Source organism: Drosophila virilis, chromosome 4 (genome assembly GCF_030788295.1).
Source record: "Drosophila virilis strain 15010-1051.87 chromosome 4, Dvir_AGI_RSII-ME, whole genome shotgun sequence".
Lineage (NCBI taxonomy): Eukaryota > Metazoa > Arthropoda > Insecta > Diptera > Drosophilidae > Drosophila > Drosophila virilis.
Window position 1 is genome coordinate 22224416 of NC_091546.1, and position 11705 is coordinate 22236120.

Genomic DNA, 11705 nt, shown 5'->3' on the forward strand with positions numbered 1-11705 from the left:
GAGGTAGAAGAGCCATTGTTCATTCGAGCGACACAAATGTTTGCGATGAATTGGTTCATTGAACGTTGATCTTGTTCATCTCCAAATTGAACTAGTCCAATTGGAGCGATAACAAGATTGCAATAATAATATTTTGAAAGGAAAAAAAAAATTGAAAAGCACAATATGTCCTTAAATTTTCGATATCATATATTAAAGAGCGTCAAACCATACACCATATACATTCCACAATTAAATAAATCAGCGCTTCGAGTCTTAATACAAGTCTCTGTGCATTACATTGAGACAAAAAAATCATCAGCCGACGTTTTAGCACTTGCAATTAACAAACTGAAAAATGCAGGCCACGAAGTACCTAAGAATTTTTGCGAATTATTTACAATGGTGCTGCTGATTATGCAAATATATTTGCGATACCCAAAAGGTGTGGTCAAGGACCAGGAGCTGCGTCAGTGCTTAACTGAGGATTTGTGGTAAGCCTAAAAAAAACTATATAATATTTAACTTACGAAAGTAACATATATGCATGGTTTTTTTTTATTAGCTTCACAGATGCGTGCGCTGAGGATTTAACCAAGGTGCTGCTCAATCACCGCGCCACGCTTAGCAGAAATTTTGCGGAAACCAAAATGGAAAGAGCAAAAATGCTGGACATGCAATGGCGCATCAACATTTCCCTGGGCTCAACGTAAGTAAATGCGGATTTGTCCTGTTTATGTATTACACACGGATATGTTTAGGATGGCCCAACTGGATAAACCCACTATTGTGCTGCATTTCAAATTGAATAATGGCGAGTATCGCACCTTGGAGCTGCCATTATCAATGTTTCAACGTTTGCGATACAATGTGGCTGTGATGCTGAGCGAGCTGCAGTCATTGCAGAATCGTCCTGTTTTGAAACAGTTTTAGTTACTTAATTGCACTTAATTATAGATAATATAAGCTAGACTTTGTTGCTATTTATAAATTTAGTAACTTTAATTCTTAATACTATGCTAATGCTGATTATTCACTTTTTTTACGCTTTTTGATCATTTTTCCTTTAAGAAGCGGTTTACATGCTGTAGAGCCTGTATTTCGATTCTTCGCTGAAGATTTCTGATGTTCCTTAAATTGTTTATCCATTTCTTTTACATACTCTTGGGGCAGAGTCCATTCCGAAATGTTGGAATGCTTTGTAGGATCATACTCTTCCGAGTACTCTGGAATTTCAATGCCCAAACGCTTGCACACTTTCGCCAGTATATCATCAATATAACTCGAAATACTTAAATATGCTTTCTTATCCTGTAAAGATAAGACGCTTATTAAATAATTGATGGTTATTTTATAAGTGTTCTTACATGCTTTGTGGGCTGCAAGTTGCATATGACAAGTTTGCCACCATGCTTGAGATTTTTTAGAGGTAAATTTCCGCTTGGTACAATTTGCAGAGTGGTACCCAGGGTTATATTAATATCAGCCATTCTAAATTTGCAATATACATATATATATTTAATATGGGATAATCTTTAATATTTCTTACGTTGAATTCATAAATGCCATATCTAGGTCACGTTCGGGTAGGTCGTGTTCCCAATCCAAGACGTTATCGTGCATTACTCCACCGCGACAGCTGCGACTATTGCCAATCTCAATGGACCTACATGGGAGCCCCAATAGCTTTTGGCCCACTGTCTCCACGGCCGTTTTGCGTACGAACTGCCGTCGACATTTCTGGCACTGCTCTATAAAGATATTGCCGTGAAGCTCGGCCAAGTATTTTCGATCTAGGCCAGATTTTAAATGCAGGCCGTCAATGTTTTGTGAGACGATATACTGAACATATCCATGTTCAACTAAAGACTTTAAGGCCATATGAGATTTGGTTGGCCGTGCTGCGTCAAAAGATGTGTTAAAAGTAGGCTTTTCGCCTTTCTGTTCAAGCGTCCAAACGCCCTTGGGTCCTCTGAAAGTATAATTGTCAAAAAAAATCATAGGCACATAAAAACACAGTTTAATCAAATACCTAAAATCGGGAATACCAGCTGATGTGCTAAGGCCTGCACCCGTATGGAATACAACATGCTTAGAGTCTTTAATTAAGTTTGCAAGCTCCTTACATTTTTGGTTGACAATTTCTTCACTGTCGAAATTCTAAAAATCATATTTTTTTCTGGTTATTTATTTATGTATTGGGTATACAAAATTTGACTTCTTACTTCTGGAACACCTAGAATTCCTTTATTTTCGTATGCTGAAAGGCCTTCTGCATAGTTGCAACTCATCACATATATATTTAATATTTATTTAAATTGGCTTCTACTGGCGTTAAAAGGAGTTCTATGTCTGTTTACAAAAAATATTTGTAAGGACTATCGATTCAAATATCGATAAGTCGCACTATCGATAAGTGTGCAACCGTGCAGTGCCCGTGCGTGCCCAGCTGTTCGAATTAAATTTTGGTTTATTTGTTGTTAAAAACAAAATGCGGTTTCAATTATCAAGGAATGCATGGCATGTTTGTGGTCAATATTTGCAGCGGAATTTTTTCCAACTTAGCAAACGGTATGGTCTATTTTCGATGCAAAGGTTGTAATAGTATATTTTCTACTTATACTTACAGCTACAAAATTTAACATATTAAATAATTTAAACATTGCATACAAATTCAATTAAATGCTAGAAGCTGTTTTGTGCAAAAGGGTACACAGCCTGCTACTTGAGATTGTGCCCATAAGCTAAAAAACAAACCGGATATGCAGTTCGAAAAGTACTCGAGGAATTTACAAGGATATATAACATGACCCAAATCTTACTCTTGTCTTATATAATTAATCTGTTCAGCAATGTTAAGTTATTAGCTGAAGTGAAATTTAGTAATTCAAATTGCATCTCTGTATTGCAGAGACAAGGGCAAATGGGAATTAATAAGCGCCGCCGGCAAAGTTTCTAATGAACGCAACGTACCCGAGCACATACAGAAGCCGCCGTACTATTATAAAGATATGCCGGCAGGCAATACATTAGGAACTCCTGAAATCAAAAATGAGGAGCAGTTAAATCATATGCGTTCCAGCGGCAAGCTGGCAGCACAGATTCTCCGGGAGTGCGGCAAAATGGCAAAAATTGGAATAACTACGGATGAGATTGATGACTTTGCGCACCAGCGTATCATTTCAGAAAACGCCTATCCATCTCCACTTCGATATGTTGGATTCCCGAAATCATTGTGCACGTCTATTAACAATGTTGCCTGCCATGGTATACCGGACGACCGACCCTTAGCCGACGGTGATATAATAAACATTGATGTGACCGTCTACCAAAATGGTTGTCATGGCGATTGCTCGGAGACTTTTCTTGTTGGTGACGTCGATGAGCGTGGACGCTTTCTAGTGGATTCAACACGCGATTGCCTAGACAAGTGTATAGCTCTCTGTGGTCCGGGTGTGCCATTTAATGAAATCGGCAAATACATACAGAGATATTGCCAAGAGCGTGACCTGGAATCCGTGGCAGCATTTATTGGCCATGGTATTGGTAGCTACTTTCACGGTCCACCCGAAATTTATCATTACGGTAAGAAATCTTCCAATGATTCCTAAGTTTAAGTATTCACACATTCTTCAATTTGCCAAATCGAAATGTAGCCAATGAGGCGCCGGGCCGTATGCAAGCGGGCATGACTTTTACCATCGAACCAATTTTGTCTCTTGGTTGCGGCGATATTGGCCTGTTGGAGGACGGCTGGACGGCAGTTAGTTTAGACAATTCGCGTAGCGCACAATTTGAGCATACGATATTGATCACAGAAACTGGCGTTGAGGTGCTAACAAATGCTGTCTAAAGGAACAACGTTTACATAAATAGTGAATTTTTATTTGAAGGTGTGTACTAAGGCATAGTTGACATAGAATTCTGAATAAACACGTATGCCGGCGGCTTGCATGAAAATTTTTGTATTAAAGTGATTGTTAAAAGTTGAATATTCGCTGACTCTTGGTTGGCTATGTACTATAGTTGAATATGTGAGCATATATTTCATTAGATCGACGGCTAAATGGTTAACTGCAAATGGCTGTTGACTTTTGAACTGGCTTTTGTATCGGCAAAAATAATTTAAATTCCGGAGGCAGTTCGTCCTCTGAATAAAGTCGATCCGAGAAATATACACGACGTATTCGACAGTTTGCGTGAATCTGCACCCGCAGTGTTTCAACATAGTTGGTGCCGTAGGCACGACGTGTAAAGTCTGACAAATTGAATTGTATCTGATTCCAACCCTCATCCAAGCGCATAGGCATTGTGCATATAAACGGCTTCACCCGAGTGGTAGATTGGTAATTGCTAGCGCGAAACCGGCGTCGCACATTTTTATCGTCAAGAACCTGTTTACATATACAATAGAGATTTGTTTGAATTTCTGGATGTCTGCATTTTAGCATATACCACATACCTGTACTTCGAATGTAAAGTACTTTTTCATGTTCTTGATGATCATTACCAGAAATGGTAACTTAATGCCCAGCGTCTTCTTTGGATCAGCCGGACATGTTATAAACGTGGTGCTCACATTGGTTCCAACTATTTCGAGAACCAGACTCTGTATGTCATTATCAGTAATGCGTTTAATATGCCCGTTTCGTACTTTCTTGTCCCAAAGCTGCAATGGCTTGGAACCAATGCTATAAAGTATTGACAAAAATCCCGATTGAAACGTGTTTTTGAACATTTCGCGCAATTAGTTGACTGTCGTAAGTGGTTACTCGATCTTTTGCAATTTTTTATTTGGCCAGTGGGCGCTGGCCGATAAATTTTGCGAAGCCGGAATTTGTGGGGATTACGAACACAAGTACAAAAGTATACTAATTTTCTTATGTCAATAAATTTGTAAACAAGAGTGTGTTGTTATTAGCAACAGAGATGTTGATAACTGACTATCATATGTCTAACTATCGACCAACCACCACAATTATCGGCCGGCTTTTCTGTAATTAACAATCGTTTTATTTAAAACAAAGCACATATATGATCAATACTGTAAAATCCACACTCTTCTCTTATTCTTTTTTTATATCTTTATTTCACAACTTTTCTCAATGTCCATTTAATTCAACAGCTCAAACATTAGTGCCGTTTTCCCTCCTTCTTAGCGATGTTGTCTTATTCCCAACATCGATACATTCACGTATTCTATCGATACATCGCTTAAATCTAATATCTAAGTATTTGTTACAATCTTCACATTACCAATATCATACGGAACTTCCCGTGCAATTTTCTTTGCAACAAAATAGTTTTGATTTTAATATTTTAAGAACCACAACCTATCTTTTACAAAATTACTTTTATTAATTCTTCATATTCTATACAAGTCAAGAACACAACTGACTTAAATAATTGAAAACACAACTGTTTCTATATGCATTTACAATTATTTTTATTTATAAATACAAATCGAAATCTATTCTATTGCTTGAATAGAAATTTGAAGTTTCACCAACTTTGCGTACATACACTCCATTCTTAAAATAGTCCCCTTGAGACCAATTAAACATTTTCTCTGTACTATATGGGCCCTGGATGTCGTCGTCAGTCTGCTTCCATTTAAATTCCCATTTTATTTCGTTTGTATTTGGCTCCATTGTTTTCTGTGAATCCTTTAATAGCTTGGACTCTTTTTCCTCGAAATCATCCGCATACATATCGAAAGATTCCCCGGCTGGCTTGCTTGTGCTTGGCAAGTCTTCGAGCTTATGCTTTATCTTTTCGTACGTTTCTTGATATATATCCATATTTCCAGTATTTGAAAGAATTTCATTCGCCAGTTCGGTTAGCTTTGAAATTTGTTGCGATTCATTGCTCTCTATGCCGGCTTTCTTTTGCCTCAGCTTCTCAAGAGTCGACAACTTGGGACGCTTACGTCCCAATCTTTGCAAAGCCATCTGTACGCTCTCCCCCGGTTTCATGTACTCAAGCATTTTACCAAATGCCATTGACAGATTAAATGGATTCACAGGTAAACTGTCATCTGCAGAGTTTTCATCACCATTGTTGGGATCAAAATAGTTCTTGTCCTTCTCCACCTATCGCATTAATTAGTAAATGATTAATATAAATTCAATATCATATTATATACAGGTGATTACCTTAACCCAGTCAATGTTATCCAACCAGTTATCCTTAATCTCCGCCTCTTTGTTCCAATGATAGTGACCATCCTTATCGAAATGACCCTCTTCAAGTTCTTCACGCATATTAAACGGAGTTATCTTGACATCGTCTTCTACTTTCCCCACGCCTTCCTCTCCACCTTCAATATCGCTATCATTAAGGTTGTCTCTGAAATATAAACAATAGCTTGTGTTCTTTTGTTTATTTTGGAATATCTTCACGGTTAACTCACCGTTCGTAGTCGTCAGAGTCCTCTTCATCTGAGTCCAGTGTGTGTTTCTTTTTAAACGTTTCACTATCAGGTAGCCCAAAATGTTGTTTCCTTTTCGATGCCATTGTTGTTTTAGTCTGTTTATAAATTTCAGTTGCGTTATTTAGCCACTTATTATAAACACATATTAGTTATTTCTTCAGAGTTGCATCGAAGCGTTGCGAACAAGTTCGATCGAACCAAGTTTCTTATTGTGGTTCATAAAGTTCATTCCAATATGCGATTGATATAGATATCGTGAAAACTTTCATCTCTGAGATACTCATTGGTTATTTTATAAAAATAATATAAAAATGGTAAGTAACGCTATTTTCTCAGCATAAATAAGCGAACAGTTTTAAAACAATATTTCTAATTCCAGCTGCCGTTATCACTCTTAAAAACAGCACAAAGTCATCCCATGGTAAGTACGCCGGTGTATATATTTGATGGCACTTTTTCGATTTGTTTCTTAATAAATTTCTTTTGACAGCTGGTTGAGTTAAAAAATGGAGAAACCTACAATGGACACTTAGTCAGTTGTGACTCCTGGATGAATATTAACTTACGCGATGTAATTTGTACTTCAAAGGTTTGTACACTCTGCACCGGGAGCGTCGGCTTACCGGCAAAGAATCAAAACATTCTGGAGCCCCGGAACTGTATACATATATTAAATGAAATATATCTTTTTAGGATGGAGACCGGTTTTGGCGCATGCCGGAATGCTTCATACGTGGAAGTACAATTAAGTATTTACGTATTCCAGATGAAGTTATTGACATGGTAAAGGAGGATGCACAGGCTAAATCGCGAAATCGCGCCGAAATGAACAAGAACCGTGGCGGCAATTCCTCACAGAACCAAAACCAACGTGCACCTCGAAGCGGGAACCGAAATAGTTTCGGTATTCGCAGTGGGCCCAGTGGTGGAGGGCTGGGGAATGGCGGTATGCGTGCTGGTAATTCGGGGCAAGGAAATCGTCCACCCATGCAGGGCAACAAGCTTAGAAAGTAATATAATGTAATATTAAAAATGATTAAAATTGCGACTCATTCGATTCTAATTTGCACATGGTCCTTCATCTTTCGGATGCCTTTGTCCGTTGAGAACATTAGCCATGATGAGCATATTATTCAATATATGAACACCAATATTATATTCACTTATATCACTTGAAAGGATATCTTAATTGTAAAAACAAATATAATTATCTAATTGGGTCATTTAAATTGTCCTAAATATCGATATAACTAAATTGACTGTTTTCGATTGAAATATCGAACATTTATCATTTGATAAATCATCGATAAGCTATTGCTATTTAGCAGCATTTGGTTCTTCAGATAAAATATTTTTTTTAAAAAACGTAATGGATTCTACGGAAAATATGGAAACGACTCAACGGGATGACGAAGCGGAGGAGAACGAGCGTATTATTCAGTTACAAGATCTAATTGAAAAAAACATTAAGATTGGTAAGTGTACGTTAATTTGTCAATGCTCTTATTAATGGCGCACTTTTTTTTTGCAGAGCAACAGATTGAATCCCGCTCATTTGGCGAGTCCATGTCCGCCATTTATGATATTTTAAGTAAGGCTAACGATATTGTCAAAGGCTATGAGGATCGCAAAACAAACTCTACGGAATTGGTACTGGACACTGAACTGCTAAGACGTAATCACGAAGTGGTTGGAAAGGCCATACAATATAATTCGAACTTCACAGACCGAATGTTTTGCACGGCAATTGTAAGTACAAGTTGGAGCCTTGCATTTTTTCCAAATGCATTGTGCCGGGCTCCGAAAATGATGGGCACATACCATGTTAAGTGTCCATAGTGGACACGAAAAATTGTCCCGCTTACGCCTGATAAAGAACAACATTGTTTTTAAAGATAATGCCGAAGATTGGAATGCATTGTGCAGCCTCGCTTGCCAGCATGGAGTGCCATACTTTACAAACGCCTCGATGCTACCCTTTATCAATGTAGAACCAAAAAAGCACACTCCAAAACAACGTGCATCGCGCAAAACCAACACAGATGTAAGTTACTGCCAATCCTTACATATATATTTATATTAGTACAGACTTATTCGCTTTATAGGCAGTCGAAAAACGTCCCAAGCAAAGCGACAAGCTGGAACGGAAGGGCGAAGGTTCTACGGCTGTCAATCATATTATGAAACAGATTAAAAATATTTACAGAGCGGGCAACAATGAACCAATTCCATATTTTAAACTAATCTGCAATCCCCATAACTTTATGGACAGTGTGCAGAATGCATTGATCATATCGTTTCTGGTCAAAGAAAATCTAATTTCACTGGAAAATGGAGCAGATGGCTTGCCTCAAGTAAAACTCAACAGCCACTCTAAAGAAAGCGCTACGAATGAGTCCTGTCAAGCTATTTGTTGTTTAGATGTTGAACTCTGCGAGGTACCAGCACTGAATAATTAAGTAAGGTTTACATAAACTATTTATATGAATTTTTATTTATTGATTTTCAGAAATATGCTAAACACTACAATATCACGGAACCACTCTTGAAGCGCTCAGAAACCGATGAAAATTGAGCATCTAAAATCATCACAAGTATTTTTAGTATAAGTAAGAGCACGCATAAAATAGTTGAGCTCTACTGTTAAGATAGTACCACGCTCCGATTAGAACGCGTGCTCTTTATGAGAATAACATTCATTACTTATTGAACACGTCTCGCAAGAGCAACACGGAGCGAAGAGAAATACAGTACAGTCCATTTTCGTAGCTGAGATGTACTGTTTATGTAGATTTTAGTTTTTAGGACAAAATATTTTCAAATAATTCGGAATGTTCTTAGTTGTGCTGTAGGCTTTTTTAATGGCACACGCAGTTTACGCGGAACGTCAGACTCAAATGTTTATATATTTATATATACAATTCAAATAATAGAGAACAAAATGCAGTTGATAAAGTAATATAATGTAATATTAAAAATGATTAAAATTGCGACTCATTCGATTCTAATTTGCACATGGTCCTTCATCTTTCGGATGCCTTTGTCCGTTGAGAACATTAGCCATGATGAGCATATTATTCAATATATGAACACCAATATTATATTCACTTATATCACTTGAAAGGATATCTTAATTGTAAAAACAAATATAATTATCTAATTGGGTCATTTAAATTGTCCTAAATATCGATATAACTAAATTGACTGTTTTCGATTGAAATATCGAACATTTATCATTTGATAAATCATCGATAAGCTATTGCTATTTAGCAGCATTTGGTTCTTCAGATAAAATATTTTTTTTAAAAAACGTAATGGATTCTACGGAAAATATGGAAACGACTCAACGGGATGACGAAGCGGAGGAGAACGAGCGTATTATTCAGTTACAAGATCTAATTGAAAAAAACATTAAGATTGGTAAGTGTACGTTAATTTGTCAATGCTCTTATTAATGGCGCACTTTTTTTTTGCAGAGCAACAGATTGAATCCCGCTCATTTGGCGAGTCCATGTCCGCCATTTATGATATTTTAAGTAAGGCTAACGATATTGTCAAAGGCTATGAGGATCGCAAAACAAACTCTACGGAATTGGTACTGGACACTGAACTGCTAAGACGTAATCACGAAGTGGTTGGAAAGGCCATACAATATAATTCGAACTTCACAGACCGAATGTTTTGCACGGCAATTGTAAGTACAAGTTGGAGCCTTGCATTTTTTCCAAATGCATTGTGCCGGGCTCCGAAAATGATGGGCACATACCATGTTAAGTGTCCATAGTGGACACGAAAAATTGTCCCGCTTACGCCTGATAAAGAACAACATTGTTTTTAAAGATAATGCCGAAGATTGGAATGCATTGTGCAGCCTCGCTTGCCAGCATGGAGTGCCATACTTTACAAACGCCTCGATGCTACCCTTTATCAATGTAGAACCAAAAAAGCACACTCCAAAACAACGTGCATCGCGCAAAACCAACACAGATGTAAGTTACTGCCAATCCTTACATATATATTTATATTAGTACAGACTTATTCGCTTTATAGGCAGTCGAAAAACGTCCCAAGCAAAGCGACAAGCTGGAACGGAAGGGCGAAGGTTCTACGGCTGTCAATCATATTATGAAACAGATTAAAAATATTTACAGAGCGGGCAACAATGAACCAATTCCATATTTTAAACTAATCTGCAATCCCCATAACTTTATGGACAGTGTGCAGAATGCATTGATCATATCGTTTCTGGTCAAAGAAAATCTAATTTCACTGGAAAATGGAGCAGATGGCTTGCCTCAAGTAAAACTCAACAGCCACTCTAAAGAAAGCGCTACGAATGAGTCCTGTCAAGCTATTTGTTGTTTAGATGTTGAACTCTGCGAGGTACCAGCACTGAATAATTAAGTAAGGTTTACATAAACTATTTATATGAATTTTTATTTATTGATTTTCAGAAATATGCTAAACACTACAATATCACGGAACCACTCTTGAAGCGCTCAGAAACCGATGAAAATTGAGCATCTAAAATCATCACAAGTATTTTTAGTATAAGTAAGAGCACGCATAAAATAGTTGAGCTCTACTGTTAAGATAGTACCACGCTCCGATTAGAACGCGTGCTCTTTATGAGAATAACATTCATTACTTATTGAACACGTCTCGCAAGAGCAACACGGAGCGAAGAGAAATACAGTACAGTCCATTTTCGTAGCTGAGATGTACTGTTTATGTAGATTTTAGTTTTTAGGACAAAATATTTTCAAATAATTCGGAATGTTCTTAGTTGTGCTGTAGGCTTTTTTAATGGCACACGCAGTTTACGCGGAACGTCAGACTCAAATGTTTATATATTTATATATACAATTCAAATAATAGAGAACAAAATGCAGTTGATAAGGTCAGTAAATGTATTTATTTATGGTCTTGCAAATGAGTTCGCCAGATAACCAGAGTTCAAATTATATTACATGTGGATTGGCTTTTTTAAATTAACACACATACATATATGATTAAAATGGGCATAAATACAGTTCGGCGGAAAATTTATGTTCATATTTGAACTTATGGTTTTAGTAATCTGCAGTCGGTTAAAAAAATGTTGTCACAGCATCAATATTTTAATCTCTGTCAGCAATTAACCTCCACTTGAGCGAATTTCGTGATTAATAAGACAATTAATATAACCCTAAAATGGATTGTTTGATCCGGAGTAATATTCATAATTATATATTGTTAACAAATTATTTCAATAAATTTTTTGTTGACTATTTTAAATTATGGTACCTAATGG

At 37.0% G+C, this 11705-nt stretch overlaps 7 protein-coding genes across 12 annotated transcripts; 4 read left to right on the plus strand and 3 right to left on the minus strand.

Annotated features, from left to right (window-relative positions):
* Positions 1 to 83: 83 nt before the first annotated feature.
* LOC6628090 (methionine aminopeptidase 1D, mitochondrial) lies at positions 84 to 3956 on the plus strand. 4 transcript variants are annotated; one of them, XM_015172595.3, is made up of 4 exons: positions 84 to 473; positions 545 to 688; positions 2891 to 3564; positions 3636 to 3956. In XM_015172595.3, exons 1-4 carry the CDS (start codon positions 166 to 168, stop codon positions 3830 to 3832), a joined length of 1323 nt encoding a protein of 440 aa, XP_015028081.1. In that variant the 5' UTR covers positions 84 to 165; the 3' UTR covers positions 3833 to 3956. The 4 variants fall into 4 exon arrangements, with proteins under 4 accessions (XP_015028081.1, XP_002051150.1, XP_015028080.1 ...); XM_002051114.4 differs by lacking the exons at positions 2891 to 3564; positions 3636 to 3956 and adding an exon at positions 741 to 1015 and having other exon boundaries at positions 86 to 473; XM_015172594.3 differs by lacking the exons at positions 84 to 473; positions 545 to 688 and adding an exon at positions 2421 to 2550.
* On the minus strand, positions 953 to 2337 carry Sirt6 (sirtuin 6). The gene is made up of 5 exons (XM_002051113.4): positions 2205 to 2337; positions 2012 to 2139; positions 1529 to 1951; positions 1347 to 1470; positions 953 to 1290 (listed from the first exon to the last, which is right to left on the minus strand). Exons 1-5 carry the CDS (start codon positions 2268 to 2270, stop codon positions 1009 to 1011), a joined length of 1023 nt encoding a protein of 340 aa, XP_002051149.1. The 5' UTR covers positions 2271 to 2337; the 3' UTR covers positions 953 to 1008.
* Bug22 (cilia- and flagella-associated protein 20) lies at positions 3843 to 4913 on the minus strand. The gene is made up of 2 exons (XM_002051111.4): positions 4442 to 4913; positions 3843 to 4373 (listed from the first exon to the last, which is right to left on the minus strand). Exons 1-2 carry the CDS (start codon positions 4715 to 4717, stop codon positions 4050 to 4052), a joined length of 600 nt encoding a protein of 199 aa, XP_002051147.1. The 5' UTR covers positions 4718 to 4913; the 3' UTR covers positions 3843 to 4049.
* A 487-nt stretch (positions 4914 to 5400) lies between these two features.
* On the minus strand, positions 5401 to 6528 carry holn1 (CD2 antigen cytoplasmic tail-binding protein 2 homolog holn1). The gene is made up of 3 exons (XM_002051110.4): positions 6392 to 6528; positions 6135 to 6327; positions 5401 to 6071 (listed from the first exon to the last, which is right to left on the minus strand). The coding sequence occupies exons 1-3, from the start codon at positions 6493 to 6495 to the stop codon at positions 5430 to 5432; spliced, it is 939 nt and encodes a 312-aa protein (XP_002051146.1). The 5' UTR covers positions 6496 to 6528; the 3' UTR covers positions 5401 to 5429.
* A 63-nt stretch (positions 6529 to 6591) lies between these two features.
* LOC6627820 (U6 snRNA-associated Sm-like protein LSm4) lies at positions 6592 to 7475 on the plus strand. Its single transcript, XM_002051109.4, has 4 exons — positions 6592 to 6726; positions 6792 to 6833; positions 6903 to 7001; positions 7106 to 7475. The coding sequence occupies exons 1-4, from the start codon at positions 6724 to 6726 to the stop codon at positions 7424 to 7426; spliced, it is 465 nt and encodes a 154-aa protein (XP_002051145.2). The 5' UTR covers positions 6592 to 6723; the 3' UTR covers positions 7427 to 7475.
* Positions 7476 to 7712: 237 nt separating this feature from the next.
* On the plus strand, positions 7713 to 9420 carry LOC116651415 (uncharacterized). Of its 2 annotated transcripts, XM_032437719.2 has the most exons (5): positions 7713 to 7887; positions 7944 to 8161; positions 8289 to 8456; positions 8518 to 8850; positions 8922 to 9420. In XM_032437719.2, the coding sequence occupies exons 1-5, from the start codon at positions 7782 to 7784 to the stop codon at positions 8985 to 8987; spliced, it is 891 nt and encodes a 296-aa protein (XP_032293610.1). In that variant the 5' UTR covers positions 7713 to 7781; the 3' UTR covers positions 8988 to 9420. The 2 variants fall into 2 exon arrangements, with proteins under 2 accessions (XP_032293610.1, XP_032293611.1); XM_032437720.2 differs by lacking the exon at positions 7713 to 7887 and having other exon boundaries at positions 8020 to 8161; positions 8308 to 8456.
* A 236-nt stretch (positions 9421 to 9656) lies between these two features.
* Positions 9657 to 11692, plus strand: LOC6627819 (uncharacterized). Of its 2 annotated transcripts, XM_002051108.4 has the most exons (5): positions 9657 to 9832; positions 9889 to 10106; positions 10234 to 10401; positions 10463 to 10795; positions 10867 to 11692. In XM_002051108.4, the coding sequence occupies exons 1-5, from the start codon at positions 9727 to 9729 to the stop codon at positions 10930 to 10932; spliced, it is 891 nt and encodes a 296-aa protein (XP_002051144.2). In that variant the 5' UTR covers positions 9657 to 9726; the 3' UTR covers positions 10933 to 11692. The 2 variants fall into 2 exon arrangements, with proteins under 2 accessions (XP_002051144.2, XP_015028083.1); XM_015172597.3 differs by lacking the exon at positions 9657 to 9832 and having other exon boundaries at positions 9965 to 10106; positions 10253 to 10401.
* Positions 11693 to 11705: the final 13 nt, after the last annotated feature.